Source organism: Galleria mellonella, unplaced genomic scaffold (genome assembly GCF_026898425.1).
Source record: "Galleria mellonella isolate WM207_F2 unplaced genomic scaffold, CSIRO_AGI_GalMel_v1 utg28, whole genome shotgun sequence".
Taxonomy (NCBI): domain Eukaryota; kingdom Metazoa; phylum Arthropoda; class Insecta; order Lepidoptera; family Pyralidae; genus Galleria; species Galleria mellonella.
In genome coordinates this window covers 1102363-1123413 of record NW_026442064.1, presented here as the reverse complement: position 1 = coordinate 1123413, position 21051 = coordinate 1102363, and the positions used below count along the sequence as shown (strand labels likewise).

Genomic DNA, 21051 nt, shown 5'->3' with positions numbered 1-21051 from the left:
TAAGAACCATGTAGCTGAACGCTAAAAAAAACGAGAATCGGATAAAAACTCCGTACAAATCCCTAAGGAGCAGGGTTCCACGGGCAAATGCTCGAACGTCATTCAATTTGTTTTAGCTAATGCATGTTTTAAGGGTTGTTGCAACAGAATCAGCATTTAGAATACAATTTGTAATTCTGTATCATAGCAGTTTACAAGTGAATCCTGGAGCGACTTTATTCGCATGAGAATAATCGATGGTTCTTATAAGATCTAAAATATTTATAAATTTAAAAATAAATAGATAATAAATATGCTCACGACTGTAGTCCTTGACGGAGTAATCAGTAATCAAAGGTATTTGTTAAGTCAACACTCGATACAATATGTTATCAATATTATATATTTAGGAATTTACTTAGAATATATTTAGAAAGTGGTAGACAGATAGATAGATAGATAATTTATTTGCATTACTTACTTACAGCACACAAATTACAACATACATATACAAGAAAAGCGAGATAACATAAATGATAAAAAAAAAATACACAAAGCAAAATACAATTTTCGTTTGTGCGTGTGCCATAGCAATACAAAATGGGCACAACTCATTTTATCGAGTTTTTGATTAATTCAGTGGTAACCGTCGCCTATAGACATGAGCAGTACCCTGAACATAACAGAGTGTACTGTTTCGCCCATGATACTTCGCTGCCATTAATTTACTGCCATATCCCACCCTTCAAACCGAAACACAGCCATGCAAACACAAATGCTTCACGATAGAAACAAGAATGGGACAGAGTAAACGATTTTTGTATAGTCTCTTTCTGGTTAAATATGAGGTTAACATAATAACTTTATCTCCTCGTACTCTGTAGTTTCCCATCCAACATGAGCTTGGCTGCTTTACGGCTGAAACGCAAGTGATGAAAACTAGATGTTTTAGAATATGACTGTTTTTACTCATCATCTGCATCATATCAGCCTTTAACTGTCCACTGCTGGGGGGAAAGGGATTGTTAGCAATGGAGTTTGACAGCACTATTGCTAGCAATATGCCCTATTAGGTCAATCTCCACGTGGTTCCCCCTGGAAACCATCGTGAACAATTCTTGTTGAATTCGTCACGATGGACCAACTGACCTGCTTCATCCTCACCTATCATTCTTCACTGGTGCTCCGCCAGCGTATCTCGATAGCGCAGACGGGGTTTACATTCCATTTTCACCCATTAAAAAAAAACTGTCCTCTGTTAAACATAAGCCTGCCCTTATCGAATTTTGCAGATAGTTGCTCCGCTTAGTAGGCGGATTGGCAACCGCAGTTAGGCTTTGGAGATGTTTTAAGAGGGACGCTGCTACCTATTTCTGGCCTTCCCTTAGTCACCTCTTACGACACCCACAGGAAAAAAGACACCGTTTGTCGTATCTCCTCACTTTCAGGGCACTTCCCTCCATAATAAGTCGAGTCTGGGTATTCTTGGCGTCGATATATCTGGCGACGTCCAGAGTTTTGCGGTCATCTGGAGGAAAAAGCTAAGATAGCTTCCAAAAAGTTGGGGGTGCTCAATAGGGTGAGACAGTATTTCACGCCAGAAAACCGCCTGAAACTGTATAAAGCTCAAGTGAGGCCATACATGGAATACTGTTCTCACCTGTGGGCAGGAGCGCCACTGTACCAACTCCTTCCGTTAGACCGCATTCAAAGTCGGGCAGCTCGAATTGTTGACGATCGGCATCTTACTGTCCGGCTCGAGCCACTGAAACTGCGTAGAGATGTTGCATCTTTGTGCATCTTCTCCCGAATTTATCATGGGGAGTGCTCTAAAGAATTGTTCGGATTGATACCTGCTGCAGATTTTCACCATCGTATAACCCGCCATAAACTAAAATTTCATCCCAACCATCTGGACGAGTGGCGGTCCTCCACCGTGCGTTTTTCAAGGCACTTTCTCCCACGCACAACCACTCTTTGGAATCAACTTCCAGCAGCAGTATTTCCGAACCGATACGACAACCTAACCTTCAAGAAAAGAATATATTCCTTTTTAAAAGGCCGGCAGCACACCTGCAATGCCGTAGGTGTTGTGGGTGATCATGGGCGGCGGTAGTCACTTATCATCAGGTGAGCCGCATGCTTGTTTGCCCCCTGTGTTGTAAAAAAAAAAGGAAAAGATAGGGGTGGCCTATTCTATGCCGGGACCACACGGCTGTTAATACTCGTAGCTTGCCAATTAATTTACAAACCACAAATTATTATTATATTATTATTTGAAATAGACTTTTAATTGAAATGAAATAGAGTAAACTTGAGAACTTTAATAATCTTTTCCAAGAAAATAGGGAGGGAGACTTTATACAAAAGTTGATTGCTTGGGTACCTCTGTGCCATTCGTGTTTCAACCGTGAAGCAGCTGTGTTTGCATGGCTGTGTTTCGGTTTGAAGGGTGGGATATGGCGTGAATTTACTGGGTACAGAGGAATAACATCCGAGTCCTCAGGAATGGTAACGCATGGGGGGTAGGGGGGTATCATGGGCGAAACAGTATGTTATGTCCATGGTACTGCTCATGTCTATAGGCGGCGGTTACCACTTTCCATCAGGTGGACCGTCAGCTAGTTTGCCATTCTAAGTTGTATAAAAAAAAAATTGAAATAAGAAAATAGGAAATATTTATTTGTATAAATTATAATTTTTTATCTTACTATTACAGTTATTATACTAGATAGATATACTTCGAGTTGCAGCTATAGAGGAAAGATTCGTGCCTAATAATGGAATGGGTGGTACGACTCCCACGATGAAGTGATTATCTCTAATATTTTGCAGGAAGCCGACAGATGGAGCCTATAAGTACACGAATAACTAAGAATTCTCACTAACATTATAAACTAGTAGCCTATCCTGGTTTCACGTGGGTGTATTAATGAACAAAATCTAGTCCAATATTCCTTTTTCTTAACTTTATCACTTTCCCTTACGAGTTTTAAACATTTACTTTTATATATATACCTTGGTTTTGATAATTAGTAACATACAAAAATTAATTAGTCGAACCACTGCACCAGTTCTGAAGTGATTCGCTAACATACATTCCTAAAATGGTCTTCATTCTACGAACAAATAATGACTTATCATAAAACAAAAAAAAAGAAAAACTATTATGTCGCATTATAGTTTTTATAGTGTAATCTTTTCCCGTGCTTGGCAAATACAATACACAGTCTCAAACAGTGTTTCGATTGAATGGAACCTCTTTGTATTCCTTGCAGCGGTCACGGGAGTCGAGACGGACGCTTTATTCGTGCCGCGTACAGAACCCCACTCATAAAATAGTGTTCACGCACGACGTACGTATTTTATTCCCCCACATAAAGGTTGTCTTCGTAGGGATTTCTCGCCAATGCTGTATTGATAAAGATTTCGTATATTTTCCTTTGGACAAGAAAAGGGTGAAAATGGATCCTAATGACAATCATGCGTAGATTTCCAACTTCGGGTATATGGAATAAAATTGTAGATAAGGTTATGTAGTTACGATTATGTAGCTGTCTGGATTTCGATCGATGTACTTTGATAGATAGATAGATAATTTATTTGCATCACTTACAGCACATAAATTACTAATTAAATAAATTAGACAATTTATTAATAATATTTATTAAACAATTATATTTATTACATAATTATTTAATTAATTAAATAACTCGTGGGAGTAGTGTCGGGAGATACTAAATGGCCTCCGTCAAATCATCAGCCTTTAGCCGTCTACTGCTGAACAGTATCCTCCTTCTTGGGAGGTTTTGCCAGTAGTTGCTACACTTGGCAGGCGCATAGGCGACCGCAGTTAGACTTTAGAGATTTCGTGATATTGAAGAGAGAAGTGGTCCCGGTATAGATTAGACCACTCTTTTTCACGTGGGTGTCGTAAAGAGAAACTAAGGGAGAGCGAAGGTTGGGTCTCGATCCTCTTAAAACATCTTTAAAAACCTAACTGCGGTTGCCAATCCGCATGCCAAGCGTGGTAACTACTGGCAAAACTTCCCTTATGGGGAAGGCTTATGTCCAGCATAGTCTACAGTGTTTTTAATAAGTTTTTATTTATTAAAAGGTAGATCCAAAATATTCTTCGGTATCATATAATATAAACTACATAATTTTGTCTAAACAATACTTCGGAACAGCAAGTTATAAACTTGTATCTAGTGTTAAGATTACTGACATCGCTGTTTTTAAGAAACAGTTGAAGACTCCTGCGTATACGCAAAATATTTGCGTATTAATCTGTGATTTTATAATTCTGTCGCTGCATTTTCATGATTTTTTTTTTAACAAATAATCACAATATTATATAAATTATACATATAGGTATGTAATGAATATAGATAAAAGTTTTTTTTGTGCAATTGAAAAATGCATATTCTTACACACCTGCAATGCCGCTGGTGTTGTGGGTGATCATGGGCGGCGGTAGTCACTTACCATCAGGTGAGCCGCATGCTTGTTTGTCCCCTGTGTTGTAAAAAAAAGTGAGTTTGTTTGTTTGTTAATTGTTACCATCTTAACCGATTACTATGAAATTTACATGTACTATATGGGCTACAAGAGGATATAGGTTGCTTTTTATCCTGGTCAGGGAACATACATATCCTAGTCGTGAATAAAAACTAGTATATAATGAAATACAGTTATAAAAAAAAGACTTCGAAAGGACAAGATTCCCAACTTATTCGTTTTATAAATATATTACGCAGTTCTATAACACGTTTTGATAATTTTTTACATTTGAATTAAGTTTACTATTTCTAGTTGGTGTCATTTTAATTTTCCAACGGTTTAAACCGTTTTTTTTTTAAACAAAAAAAGTGTTGATTGCAAAATAAAATGAGGCAGACAAGCTATTTCGTGTTATAATTTTATATTTATTATATAAAAATATATAATTATTGTTTTACTAGATGACTCGGCAAACATTGTTTTACCGTATATGTTATTTCGAGAATTATACATGAAAATTTATCGTACTACAATTATTATATTCGATTGTCATCTTGCAACCCTATTGCGGCATATAAAAATCGCGATTAAAAAACAGGAGTTGATCGTAAAAGCGTGAAAATTTTAATTTGTATGTATTTCTAAATGCTAAACCTAAAAATAAAATAAAAATAAAAAAAATTGTCAATAAAATAAAAAAATATATTTGGGGGTAGGTCCCCCATATCATTGAAGGGTATGAAAAATAGATGTTGGCCGATTCTCAGACCTACCGAATATGCACACAAAATTTCATGAAAATCTGTAAAGCCGTTTCAGAGGAGTTTGGTAACAAACACCGTGACACGAGAGTTTTATATATAAGATTTCTTTTTGCATTTTCGCCTGCGTGAATCCTGTTAATATAATATTATAAATGCAAAATTTAATAAGGATGTGTGAAGAATGAAATGAATTAAATAAAATTAAAGGACGAATGACTGAAAAATTGTTCCTTGAACAATGTTCCACGCTGAGCTTCGACCTTTTTGTATTGCTGCATATCACACATAATAACACAATTTTATAAATCTTATGTTGTTTTGTGTATTATCTATTCTTATGTACATGTTGTGTGTGATTAGTAACAAACAAATAAACGATATATCTATCTATCTAAAAAGAATGGAAGCGACGATAATTTGTAAGGATGCCCGTCAGCATCAGCATGATGATAGTGAAAATTTAATCTAAGATCTTGTATGAATCTGCTTGTTTAGTATACAAATAATAAATATATTTTCTTTTTAATTTTTGAAAAATATTTTCCATTTAAAAGTGCTTGTGAACAAGTCAATTTGAATTCGAATAAAGATGGTTTGAATTTGAAAATAAAAAAAGGTTCCTGGATAGATATTTTGTACAAACGTCGCCTGCATTTTACGGGTACATTTGTCCCAGTCGAAGTTTTGCAGTGAAGCAGTTGTATATGTGTGTGTATTCTATTTCATTGATCCACTGATATCTATGATGCTGTTTAGATCCGTCGTGATCATATCAGCCATAAACTGTCCATTACAGTACATAGGTTTCCCCCATAAGTAGGGTTTTGCCAGTAGTTTCCATGCTTGGCAGATGAGTCGGCAACCTCAGGCCTTATTGATGTTTCAAGAGGAATACTGCTGCCCATCCCTCGATCATAAAGCTCCCTTGGTTACCTCTTACGACATTCATATTTATAGGCGTCTAATACCACTTTCAATCAGGTGGGTCGTCCGGTTGTTTGTCCAATTTGCATGATGAATAAATTAATCTATCATGTTAAGAAACTTACGCCCAGCAGTGGGGGTGTTACGAGCTGTTAAGATAAGAAGATTATGTGGTAATTTGGTCTATAACTATGTATATAACGCTATATTAAATGTACCTATAATATCTGTAGAGGTCGCTGTGAGGCGCCACCCATTAGAAGGTATCTCCTTGAGTAATAGGACAGTTAAGGTACCATTTCCAATGAGTACAAAAACGGGTAATTGATATGAAATTAAATTAATTATTATATTAATACTGGCAGATTCGGTCAACTTTACTTTTCGCTTAACCGTCATTTAGTGGAACAATTTTTTTTATTTTTCTAGTTTATATAGTGTTGAGTAAAGGATATACTTTATACGAAATTTACTTAAAATTTTGTTCAGCGATTTCGGAGATTAGTGTTCGTACTTTTTTGACTTGAAGATTAGATTGTTAACTTAAATAATTTTATTTTATGATACTATAATTGTTAAATATAAATTATAAAATATAATAATCCAAATATATATATATATATATATATATATATATATATATATTTATTTATTTATTTATTTGGATAATTTTTGCTTAATAATGTTCAAATAATTGGACAGTTTGAAATTTCACAGTTAGAGAATATTCTAAACTGAGTATTTTATTTAAATGCTAATGCACATGGATACCGTTATTAATATTGTAAGTATAAAGGTCGATTTTTTTTATCACTATTTTTACTTATTTTTACATTAACAGTTCAATAAATTAATGATTTTGACATTTACGTAGTTGGCGTGCAAATACATATTAATTTTGTAAGGCATGTTGCCGAAATCATTTCTAAATGAAACACAATTTATTAAAACTACTTATTAATCAAATTTACAATAATTATTTATTTTAGTAAGAATATTCTTTATTTATTCTGAGTCTCTTAGCAAAATCTGTTTGTTAAATATCAATTTTACATATTCTTCAGTGAGAACGGACCCTTAAGCAGTTAGTGGGAGAGCGATTAAGGCAACCGTTAACTGCGGATGTACATTTGTTTTCGGGCGGTTAAGATGTTTCCCGAGCAAATTGAACTAATTTACTGTTCACAAGCTCCTCTCTTGCATTATATAGTTCTTTTGATACCGAAATAATGACGTCATTTTATCAGTGCGTCGATTCGTTTAATTACGATGTAAGGTGTTACATAACTATGTTATATTACATTTACATTATATTACATTACTTTGCATTACTTCACATTACTTCACTTCACATCAATTCATATCACTTCACATTACTTCACATAACCTTACATTACGTCACATTACTTCACTATATTTGACATAACTTCACATAACTTTACATTACGTCACATTACTTCACTTTATTTGACATAACTTCACATAACTTTACATTACGTCACATTACTTCACTTTATTTGACATTACTTTACATAACTTTACATTACGTCACATTACTTCACTTTATTTGACATCACTTCATTACATTACATTACTACACATTACGTTACATTATATTCATATAGATGAATTGAGAATTTTGTCTTTTAAACATTTCTATATTTTATATTTATATAATTTATTTCCATTCTCTTCTTATATTACACAATAGAGAAAAGTAAATGATCGTATTGTAATGTATTGATGTTATGTTCGCAACAGCGCGATCACGCGATTTCTCTGCTCGATTAAATTTACTACAGATTCTGCACATTAAGAGAATTATCTGAAACTAGTGGCGCGCCTCGGGCAGGCATGGATTTTTTAAAAAATAATACAGCCAATTTTAGAAATCAATACACCTGTATACTGTTACATTACAAATACATTACATTCTAGTAACATGGCTCGCTAATAATGTTGATTTTAATAAGTGAAAATATTTTTAAAATCATTTAAATAGTTTTTGAGTTTGTCCATTAAAAAAAAAAACTATGTCCTTTTTTATTATTTTAGTTTTTTTATGCAACTTAGAATGGCAAACAAGCTGACAGACCACCTGATGGAAAGTGGTAACAGTGACCTCTTAGTTTCTACATTTCGACTAAAGCTCACTCGTGGCTTTGTGTTCTAACATATTTTTTGGATGAGCTATCAAACCATCACCAAGGTAACGGAACGAATATAATATGCATTAATATTGTATGACGGTGTAGTGACAGAAATCGAAAAAGGAATGTTGCGTTGGTTTGGTCATTTGGAGAGGATGGATGAAAGAAGAATTACGAAAGAGATTTATCGAGCAAAAATGAATGGAGATGTCGGTAGGGGCCGCCCTAGACGGACGTATGTCGACCAAATAGGCGACGTGCTGGAGAAGGGCCAAATTAAAAGTACCCGTAACCGGCGAGCGTGTATGAAAAGATTGATGAATGTGGAGGAAGCGAAAGAGGTTTGTTTGAATCGAAGCATTTGGCTTTCCACTGTTTCTGCCTACCCTAATGGGAGACTGGCGTGACAGATATGTATGTATGTATATTTAATGTTTGTTATATATGTTATAATGCAATATGCTGTTGATGTTACTTTAAATAAATAAATAAATAAATAAACATGTGATTATTACATTAGAATGTAATAGGATTTCGTAAAATAGTCTGACGTGTTTATAAAGCTTGTTCACATGTTGGTATTATTTTATTTTTTTACATATTACTATATATTATACACTAATCAATTCTAAATTAACTGTCGTCATCCTATCAGCTCTTAATTGTTCACCAATGAACATAAGCCCCCCCTGGGGGGGGGGGGGGGGGGGGGTTGTCAGTAGTTGCTACTTTTGGCAAACGGATTGGCAATTGCTTAGGCTTTAGAAATTTTTTAAGAGGGACGTTGCTGCCCATCTCTAGTCCTCTTACGACAGCCACGGGAAAGTAAGGGATGGATGCTTTATGCCGGGAACACACTGCAACTATGATAATGTACATTTATGTATATATAGTGTTTCACAATAAAAAAAAATCGACTACAGTTGTGGCCTAACCAGTTATTTTGAATTTAGGACTGAACTACGGAACTAAATTTTTATAAAAGTTTTATGAAACCAATCTGTAAATATGTCGTTTTAGATAAAAAAAATAATTAAAATAATTTTTTAAATCTGTTTACAATTGATGGAGTTATGTGGTAACATATATATATATATATATATATATATATATATATATATATATATATATATATATATATATCTCTCTCTTAGCAATTTAAATTTGAATTTTTAAAATATGGGGAGAACTACATTCATCAGTGGACAGTTACGGTTGTATAATAGTAATAAAAATATTACTATACTAACATTGACCAATTTAGTTAAACACATGTAAATCCACCCTTACAAAGGGAAGGGTAGAAATGCCACGACACTTGATGCGGGTATGATGGCTTCAAAGTATTTCGTGGAAGAGGAATGCCTACCAAAAATTTAACTCGCTTGTTAAACATTGGATCATATTAAGATAACTAGCCACTTCCTGGGGCTTTGCCCACGCGAATTAGAATATAAACGTCTACAAACGGACGTATGAACGTCCAGTAATTTTTTTTATACAACTTAGAATGGCAGACAGGCTAACGGCCCACCTGATGGAAAGTGGTAACGGTCGCCTATAGACATGAGTAGTACCATGGATATAACAGAGTATACTGTTTCGCCCATGATACCCCCCATGTGTTGCCATTCCTGAGGACTCAGGTGGTATTCCTCTGTACCCTGTAAATTCACGCCGTATCCCACCCTTCAAACCGAAACACAGCCATGCAAACATAACTGCTTCGCGGTAGAAACACGAATCTGGTAATTATCATTACACTGACTGTCCAAAAAAGGGGTGTAGTTTTTTTTATGGTTGATATGGTGGGTGGTATGGTAACCCCGCCTGCGCTAACGGGATACGCTGGCGGAGCACCAGTGAAAGGTGACCGATGAGAATGAAAAAAGGCCAGTTAGCCCATCATGATGAATTCATCAGGAATTAACCATGATAATTTCCTGGGAGAACCACGAGGAGGTCGACCTGGTTGGGTATATTGCTGTAGTTTTGATTGTATATATATGGTTTTTTCCATCACAATTGTTAAATGCCTTTTTAATTTTTAACCATTATGTGTTGCCAGTGACGATTTATAGGACTGAGACGTAGTCGCCTTAGATTATTTAGATAAAGCATCGAGCATCAAAAACGGTCGAGTCAGCTAATTTATCAATTAGCTAACTCTTTTTATATTAATGTTCTATATACTTACACACAAAATACATCTTAGTGTATCTATATTTAATTATTTAATAAACAAAATGAGTTAAAAGGTGCAAAATTTATAAGACAAAATAAATATAGAATCACTCATAACTATTTATCAAGCAAAATTGTATGCAAATGTTGACCCGCTTTTCTCGAATTATTTGTATGGAGACACTCTATCTATATAGTCTAATGTAGTCGCATACTGACAGATTAGGATGCTTTAAGTTGCTCAGCAAGTTCTGGAAAGGCTGTACTCGAAGTTTCATAGTATTATAGAATGCGGTATGCGGGCATTTGCAGAAGAACTAGAGTGTATATGACTGTGAAATTCCAAGGTAAGGAGGCAAAACATTTTAATTCTCAGGAATGGCAATGCCTGAGGGATAGCATAGACATCCTGTGATGCTCATGGTACTTGATTATGTTTATAGGTGATTCCTACTTCTCGTCCTTGTTGCCTTGTGGTATTGGCATAGAATAGGCCACCTATTCCTTTCCCGTTGGTGTCGTAAGAGACGATTAAGGGAAAGCGAGGAATAGACAGCAGCGTTCCTCTTAAAACATTTCTAAAGCCTAATTGCAGTTGCCAATTCGCTTGCCAATCATGGCAACTATTGTTAAAACACTCCAAGAGGAGGCTAATGTTCAGCAGTGGTCAGTTAAAGACTGATGACTGATGATAGCGTTGACTACTTCTCATCATGCGAAATATCAGCATACCAGCAACACCCAGCCTTATAAAAAAAAAAATTGAAATTCGCACCAGTATGATGTACACAAATAAAATACGTGTCATCTCAAAGTGGCACTAAATACAATTTCCCGCGTGATTCCCTCTTGTAACGTTTCCTGAAAAGCAATGTGATAAATTCAATATAATCTCTCACAAAGGCGTCACGATCCGAATCTTCCGCATTTAGTATATGCCCGTTCAATAAAAGAATCCCTTATTACATTTCTACACGGCAATACATTTTAGATATACGTATTATAATGTTGTTTTACCAAATAATTAATTGGATATTATCGATTGTGCGTACTAAAGATCGGCGAATATGCGATGTAAAATTTGCTCTTAAAATATTTATCTTTGAATCTTTAATACCTATTGAGAATACTATAATAATATAAATAATACACACATACATACATATCTGTCACGCCTGTCTCCCATTAGGGTAGGCAGAAACAATGGAATGCCAAATGCTTCGATTCAAACAAACCTCTTTCGCTTCTTCCACATTCATCAATCTAATCTCTTTTTAATCCATCCACTATAAGTTGTATGAGTTTTAATTATCATAAAATAATTTTTAGAAGTGCTTCCTCCCACAAGCACTTAAGTTATGCAATCCAAGATACCGTTCATTTGTAAAAGAACAAGTTGTATATGTCATTATAAGCGATGTAGCTTTATTTTACATTAAAACAGTTCTAATGAAAACTAATGGTAAAACATCGATGGTAGATAACAACATTTTCACAGGCAAAGAGGCAAGATCAGCTGGATACGGCTTTATATTTGGCCGTAGTGTTAAAAATCAACATATATATGAGATTGAAATTGCATTGAAGCCACTACAGTTTGGTGAAGGTGTCGTATATGAGGACAAGAAAATATTTATGGAATCTTCTCTATTTGTAGCTCCAAAATGTACAAACTTAAGACCTAGTAATAATTAGGGCGATTCGAGAGTGTCTCCATTCAATGAAAATAGGATCGTAGAAGTATTAAGAACAGTGTCCAATGATAGGCAAGATCACCATCCAAATCCGGAGTTCGCGATCTACGCGCCTACAATTCCATATTTGAATATTAAATTAAAGAATATAGAAGAACATGCAAGATAATAATAACAAGACATTTCGAGATATTCAGTTACTAGAATAGAGTTTAGATCATCTAACTTCTCTAGATGGAGCAACGTATACCTAAAAATGACCCAAAAATGCTCAACATCTTTGGTTGAGATATATTTTTCGGACAGCATTTTATCGTAGTCCCGACCAAACTCTTTACAATTACTCCTCTCCATCCGTCCTGGAACAGATCGCATTTAGTGATAAGGCCGCCCATTGGTACTTCAGTGTGATTACTTACTTTCCTTGTAATTTCTGTTTTTACTAAGTTTCCTGTGATCTTTTGGTCTATTTTTTATTGATCCTTTTTTCTTTAAATGATTATATCTAAAATTACTTGGTCATTAAACAGCCCGTGCATGATCGACTAACACCATACACATTTGTCATTCAAGTAATCCTTTAGAGTGTAATAGGCTTTGTACAATAACTGTTTTTAATAACAGTTTTAAGTTTGTGTTTAGATCATTTAATGCCCACTCCTAAAAGATACCTATTAACTAGGGAAGAACAAATGATATCCATCTATTTTTGTTAACATTATCCTGTTACAATGTTGCAAGTGATTCGAGTGAAACCTTCCTATTAGATGATTTTTTTTATTTTAAGAATAATAAAATAGAATACCCTTTTTAGTAATTTATTCCGAGCGATCAATACAGTCACTATATATATATATATATATATATATATATATATATATATATATATATATATATATATATACAAGCTGACGGTCCACCTGATGGAAAGTGGTAACCGTCACCTATAGACATGAGCAGTAACATGGACATAACAGAGTATACTGTTTCGCCCATGATACCCCCCATGCGTTGCCATTCCTAAGCATTCAGGTGTTATTCCTCTGTACCCAGTAAATTCACGCCATATCCCACCCTTCAAACCGAAACACAGCCATGCAAACACAACTGCTTCACGATTGAAACACGAATGTGACAGAGGTACCCAAGCAAACGACTTTTGTACAAAGTCTCCCTCTGGTAAATATATCAATTGTCATTTCGTCCATCTATCCTATTCTTTTAAATATAAAAGCGAGAATTTATATCGTCACATATCGATGTTGCAATGACAAAATATCGATAATGACTGAAAATATTAGTATAATAATCTTATATATAAAATTCTCGTGTCGCGGTGTTTGTTACCAAACTCCTCCGAAACGGCTTTACTGATTTTTTATGAAATTTTGTGTTCATATTGTGTAGGTCTGCGAATCGGCCAATATCTATTTTTCATACCCGTCAATGATATAGGTAACCCAACCCTAAATATATTTTTTTATTTTTTTGACAAATTTTTTCATTTCTATTTTATTATGATTTAGCATTGAAAAATACATACAACTTTAAATTTTCATCGTTTTACTATCAACCCGTGTATTTTAATCGCGACTTTTATATTTCGCAATAAGTGGTTAAAACAACGTTTACGGGGTCAGCTAGTATTATTACATAATTATATTGTTAATTTAAATCGTTACAATCTTTTGAATAAAGTCTCCCATCAGTGAAAGTGATCTGCCCTAAAGCACCATAGGTCGAAGAACGTTAAAAAAAGTGCCCATAACAATACGTCCAATGCCAAGTTAGTTTTCCAACACATTTCTCAGCCTAGTGAACACGTTCACTAAAACACAACTACAACACTTGTTGTTCTTGTTTGAGTAAATATCGCTACAAGCAAGTACAAACTCGTGAAGCATTTTTTTTCCAACAGACTCATACGCCTATAGACTACTGTTTCCTTCTCTTTCAAGATATAATATTATGTTTTTCCTCATTTGATGACCTTTCAGAATCAAAGACATGGGTGGCTTAAATTATGCCTTTTGATTCGATGATGTATAAAACTATATTATACTGAACTGAAAAGAGCATATTCCTTTTTAAAAGGCCGGCAGCACACCTGCAATGCCGTAGGTGTTGTGGGTGACCGTGGGCGGCGGTAGTCACTTACCATCAGGTGAGCCGCATGCTCGTTTGCCCCCTGTGTTGTAAAAAAAAAAAAGAACTAGATGAAGCGTTTACTCACATAAATTTTGTGTATTTTAAATCTGCACATTGAGATTTTGAAAAAAATGGAATGTAATCCAAAACGTATTAACAAGAAGGAAAGAGAAGAATTCATGCGCCACTTTAACTTAAATAAATTTAATGTTGGCCTTATTCAATCTATGTTAGCTGAACTTGAACCAGAAATTTTTGAACATCTCTGTAAATTATTGATGCCTATTAATTCTTCTCTTTTCGTGTCTAGGGAAAGTACGATAGGGTTGATATACCTGAAAGAGGTAAAAGCCCTTAAAATAATAATAATAATAATAAAAAAACTACTTGTCCATTTTTTATGTCATCATGAGGAATAGGTAGACGAATCTAATGGAGTGAGTTGTACCCCAAATTTAAAATTGATGTACTTCTTGGTACATAAAACTAATATTAAGAAGTAACGAGTACAACCTCATTGCGTAAAGTCGCGTACGATAAGACGTGAAAGTCTTAAGTCTAAGTTTTATAGTCAAGGGATGGGCAGCAGCATGCCTTTTATAACATCACCAAAACCTAACAGTGATTGCCAACTCACTTGCCAAATGTGGCAACTATCGGCGTCAGCGTCCATATATGAATACCTTTCTCCCACATACTGAGTAATAACTACACGTTCTGATATTATAATATGGGTGGAATTTAAATCGACAAACCTTTTTAACAAAGTCTTCTGTCAGTGAAAGTTTATAGTTCAGGTATATATATGTATGTATCAGTTATTTTTATTGTAACATTGTATGTAAAAATATTTATTAATATTGATTTTGTATTATTTGCTTTATCTGTACTCGCGTCGTGTTAACTTAAACAACTTAAAATATATTGAAAACATAAAAGATTCTTTTTTGTTACTGTGCTGTGCAAGACGAGGTTAATTATATATTTTATTGCTGCATGATGCAATAACTTGCCAAAATTAGATCGTATTTTATAGTACATTACTGCAGCGGCCAGCAACTGAGGCATTGATGGACGAACGTGCAAATGTGGGCTAAGGCATAGTCGAGGCACACATACGTGAGTCCATCAATGCCTAGTTGTGGCCAAGACTTGTATAGTACTTTTCTCAAACAATGCGCAGAAATCAAAAACACAATTTTACTTTTTAACTTCAATAACGTATAACGAACAATAATAATTTTTCACGCGCCATAAAGTTCCTTTGTTTTTTTTTTCAATAAACAGCTTTCTATTTGCAAGCCAGTTCGAAATTTAAATAAAACCTTGTATTAGTTATCTCCTTGGTAGCCATGTTTCGAAGTAAAAGGTGATTCCATTTTTAAATTACAGGACAGGTATGAGTTTACATAGTAATTTATCTGGCCGCAAAACACAACAGAAATGGATTTTCATACAACTTTTGCCGGCCGCTACCCGCATGTATCTGGCCAGTAGGCAATTTTGATTTATCTTGAAGAAGATTGTCAAAACAATGCTCACATTTCCAAGCATGTTTGAGAAAAATTAATATACTACCTACATTAGAAATTTAGTTTAATGATTTAGACTAATAATAATGTTAGGATAATTAGTCAATAGAGAGTATAAATATATAATATATAATGTATACCTAATTATGAAAATGTATAAAATTTATCAATGTACATGAATATCTCTTGATGGGTATAAGTATTTCAAAAAACACTTCGAAAAACGGTCAGCGCACTTTTTGCTGAGCTATATTTTTCCGAACAGAATTTTATCGTGTCGTGACTGGAAGCGATCGCTTTTAGCGATAACACCGCCTATTGGTTTTTACACTTTAACTACTTATTTTTCTTGTATTTTCTGATTTATATTTTTACTAGCTTTACTACTGTAACCTTTTGAAGGGAATGTTAAACAGCATCATTTTTCTTTAAACAAGACAATATCTGTCATGGCGAGCTACATGTGTTTAGCACTTTCACTGATTCTGACAATTATTATTATTATTTCAGACGTTAACTGTCCACTGCTGGACATAGGCCTTGCCCGTTAGGGGAGTTTTGCCAGTAGAAGCCATGTTTAGCAGGCGGGTTGGCAACCGCAGTTAGGCTTTGGAGATGTTTCAAGAGGGACACCGTTGCTCATCCCTCGCCCTCTCTTAGTCGCGTCTTACGACACCTACGGAAAAGTAAGGGGTGGCCTATTCTATGGTGGAGCAGGAAGGGGTAGCCCGTCGCCTATAGACATGAGCAGTACCATGGACATGACAGAGTATACTATTTCGCCCATGATACCTCCCATGCGTTGCCATCCCTGAGGACTCAGGTGTTATTCCTCTGTACCCAGTAAATTCACGCCATATCTCACCCTTCAAACCGAAACACAGCCATGCAAACATAACTGCTTCACGGTGGAAACACGAATGAGACAGAGGTGCCCAAGTAAACGACTTTTGTACAAAGTCTTCCTCTGGTAAATTACATAAAAAGAAACAATCGCAATAGATGCGAACAGTACCATGGACATAAGAACTAACCTGTGTCAGCCATGATACTTTTTGTACATTGCTATTTCTGGTGTTATGACTCTGTACCTTGTAATTTCATAGTCAAATCCCATCATCAGCCAGACGGATAACCAAGCTGAAGTGGCAATAGACTGGTCACATAGCTCGAAGAACCGACAACCGATGGGGATGAAAGGCTCTGGAGTGGCGATCCTGTATAGACAATGTAGGACGACCTCCCACTGGATGGAACGACGACCTTAAATGCATCGCAGGGAATTAGTAGATGTAAATGGCTCAGGACTGTTCTTTATGGCAGTGTACGGGGGAGACCTATGTTCACCAGTGGACGGATAATGGCTAAAGATAATCCTGATAATCCCACCATTTAAACCGAAACACAGCAAACAAAATTGTTTCACGGCAGCAACACGAATGGGACAAAGGTACCCAATCAAACGATTTTTGAACAAAGCTTGAATTTAGAAAAATATAACTGTTCATTTTCTACTGTTAATTTGATAAAATCTCATATCTCATCTCATACATACCAGAGGGAGACTTTGTACAAAAGTCGATTGCTTGGGTACCTCTGTCTCATTCGTGTTTCAATCGTAAAGCAGTTGTGTTTGCATGGCTGTGTTTCGGTTTGAAGGGTGGGATATGGCGTGAATTTACTGGGTACAGAGGAATAACACCTCAGTCCTCAGGAATGGCAACGCATGGGGGGTATCATGGACGAAACAGTATACTCTGTTATGTCCATGGTACTGCTCATGTCTATAGGCGACGGTTACCACTTTCCATCGGGTGGGCCGTTAGCTTGTTTGCCATTCTTTTTTTTTTTTATACCACTGTGGTGGCAAACAAGCATACGGCCCACCTGATGGTAAGCGGTTACCGTAGCCTATGAACGCCTGCAATGCCAGAGGTATTACGCGCGCGTTGCCGACCCTGAAGAAACCTCTTTACCGCCCTTTTGAAGAACCCCATGCTGTAGTCTCTCGGGAAAACCTCGGCAGGGAGCTCATTCCATAACCTGAGTGTTCGTGGAAGAAAGCATCTCTGAAACCGCGTTGTACGCGACCATTTAGGCTGTAAGGTATGAGGGTGAACTCCCTGTCGATGGCGAGCTGTACGATGATAGAAAGTGGCCGTAGGCATCATATTGAATAATTCCTCTGAGCACAATCCGTTGTATAAGCGGTAGAACACGCAGAGTGAGGCAAAATCTCTCCTAAGACTTAAGGGTTCAATACCGCTTGCAAGCATGGGATCATCGACAATTCTCATAGCTCGTCGTTGCACTGAGTCGAATGGTTCAAGCTGGTATCTAGGTGCTCCCGCCCATAAGTGGCAGCAATACTAATTCTAAGATGTATAAAAAGAAATCTCGATATCGACGTAAGAAAAATGATAATTCAAAAGGGTTTGTAAACGGTATATAAATTTAATTTATATTCCACATAAAGACAATTAAAAAGATATAATTTACACTCAATTAAAATTTAAAAACAAAGTAACACACTGCGACATTAGAGTGGCGATCATAAAAAATCTATCTCCGGACAGAATATCGGTCTTTTTAACGATTTTCTTAATTAACTGCACCCGACGACGGCGGGTCGGGTTAAATCTTTGTTAACAGTAGCAGATAGAAAACGGGTACTAGTTAATCGAAGCCCGTCACGGTTCACCCGGTCGTAATGGTGTGTCCTTTAATGAAACGCCGCCATCGACGTCATCTTGTACGTTTCAAATTATAAATGATTTATCTCGAAATTATTTAATTCAGAACCTTTTTTCTTGGGTTCCGTATCTCGAATGGCAAAAACGGAACCCTTATAGGATCACTCCGTTGCCCGTCCGTTCATCTGTCAAGACCCTTTTTGGAACACGTGGAGGTATCATGTTGAAATTAATATCATACACTCAGGTCTGCAATCTCTTAAAGCAGTGAAAAAACGAAGCTTCTAAATCGACGCAATAAAAAAGTACGGCCGTTTATGTTCCATTTATATCGCATATTTTGACATTCGCAAAGGGAATCAAAACCTATAGGTTACTTCTCGTTGACCTAGAATGATGACATTTGGCAAGAAGCAAAGTCATGTAGCACAAGTAAAGGGAAAAGTCCGAAAAAAGTAAATTTGTCGTTATTACACAAAAAAAAATTAAAGTTGAAAATTTTGTACAGAACCCTCGTTGCGCGAATCCGACTCGCACTTAATCGATTTTTTTTTTACTATAAATTGCAAGCAGTCTGTGGGCTCGCTTAATAAAAAGTAGGATCGCTTGTAAACTGGGTGAATTTACAGGGTACAGAGGAATAACATCTGAGTCCTCAGGAATGGCAACGCAGGGGGGGTATCATGAGCGAAACGGTGTGCTCTGTTATGTTCATGGTGCTGCTCATGTCTATAGGCGACGGTTACCACTTTCCATCAGGTGGGCCGTCAGCTTGTTTGCCATTCTAAGTTGCACCAATAGAAGATGATAGGTGAGAATGAATGCAGGTCAGTTGGCCCACCATGATGAATTCGACAAGAATTAACAATGATGGTTTCTAGGGGAAACCGCGTGGAGGTCGACCTGAGAGGGTATATTGCTAGCAATGGGGCTCTTAGACCTCATTACTAGCAATCCCTTTTCCCTCTCCTACCGTTATTCTGTTCTAGAATGGAGAAGAATATGTACTACTTTTCATCCTGATCAGTAAAAATATTCCGGTTACGTGGACGAACTCGCGGGTAAATGCTAGTGATAAAATAAAACATTTACATCAAAAAACTTGGGCATTAAATATTAGTAATAAATTAACTATCTGTTACAGGTCGTACGTCAAGGAAGAGAATTAGAGTGTTGAACTTTTTGTCCCGAGGTAAGTGAATATTCTATTACGTATTATTAGAAGTGTAGGTAACACACACACACATATATCTATCTATCTATCCATTTAAGAGCTGCGCTCTTGTCGATGGAGCTCTTGCCACTCACTACGATTTTCAGCGAGTCTCTTCACCTCTTGATACGACACGACACCAACTCCTTCCTTGAACTGCCTGATGTAACTATGTCTCGGTCTCCCTCTCCCCCTTCTTCCGTCTATCTTATCTTCTATTATAATGTTCATAAGTTCGTCGTGTCGTATCAAGTGTCCTAACATTTTTTCCCTTCTGTCCTCAATAGTTTTAATAACACACATATATATATATATATATATATATATATATATATATATATATATATATATATATATATATATATATATATATATATAATATGGTAAATGTCTGTTATCCAATATTTACCAGAGGGAGACTTTGTACAAAAGTCGTTTGCATGCATACCTCTGTCCCATTCGTGTTTCTACCGTGAAGCAGTTGTGTTTGCATTGCTGTGTTTCGGTTTGAAGGGTGGGATATGGCGTGAATTTACAGGGTACAGAGGAATAACATCTGAGTCCTCAGGAATGACAACGTGTAGGGGATATTATGGGCGAAACAGTATACTCTGTTATGTCCATGGTACTGCTCACGTCTATAGGCGACGGTTACCACTTTCCATCGGGTGGGCCGTCAGCTTGTTTGCTAAGATGTATAAAAAAAAATATCAGCTGTTAACATAATATTAGCTGTTAACTGCCCGCTGTTGAACACATAGGTTGAAGACATAGGTTTTGCCATTAATTGCTATGCTTGGTAGGCGAGTTGGCAACCACAGTTATGATTTGGGAATGTTTTAAGATGGACGCTTCTGTCCATACCTCGACCATTTAGTCGCCACTTACGACACTCATGGGAGAGATAGGGGTGGGCCATTCTATGCCGGGACCACTGGGTAGTATCTATCCTATATATTAGGATGTGGGATGGCTATTCCCACCTCTATTACTTATTATGTGTTTGTTTAAGTTACCCAGTCTGTTTATGGAGTATGTATAATAAACTTTAATATCTAATTAGTTGAAAGTTTGTTTGTTCATTAACTGAATATATTAAAGAATATTCGCCTAGTTTATTATTAGCTAGATTCTAGTCGACCTATCATTGTTGTTGTATATACAGGCTGTTACAAAATGCATTAGTAACTAAAAAAAGTTTTATTAAAAACTTTTTATTTTAGATTACTTATTAGAATCTTTGTTCTTATATTTTTTATCTTATAGT

The 21051-nt window shown here is 35.9% G+C and overlaps 1 protein-coding gene across 1 annotated transcript in view; it reads left to right on the top strand.

The window, feature by feature from the left end:
- LOC113517853 (dipeptidase 1-like) overlaps nt 1-21051 on the top strand; it is a 273938-nt gene that overhangs the window by 67665 nt on the left and 185222 nt on the right. Inside the window, exon 2 of the mRNA XM_052895408.1 lies at nt 19716-19763. Within this exon, the coding sequence (XP_052751368.1) occupies nt 19716-19763 (48 nt within the window). The remainder of the gene's footprint in view (nt 1-19715; nt 19764-21051) is intronic.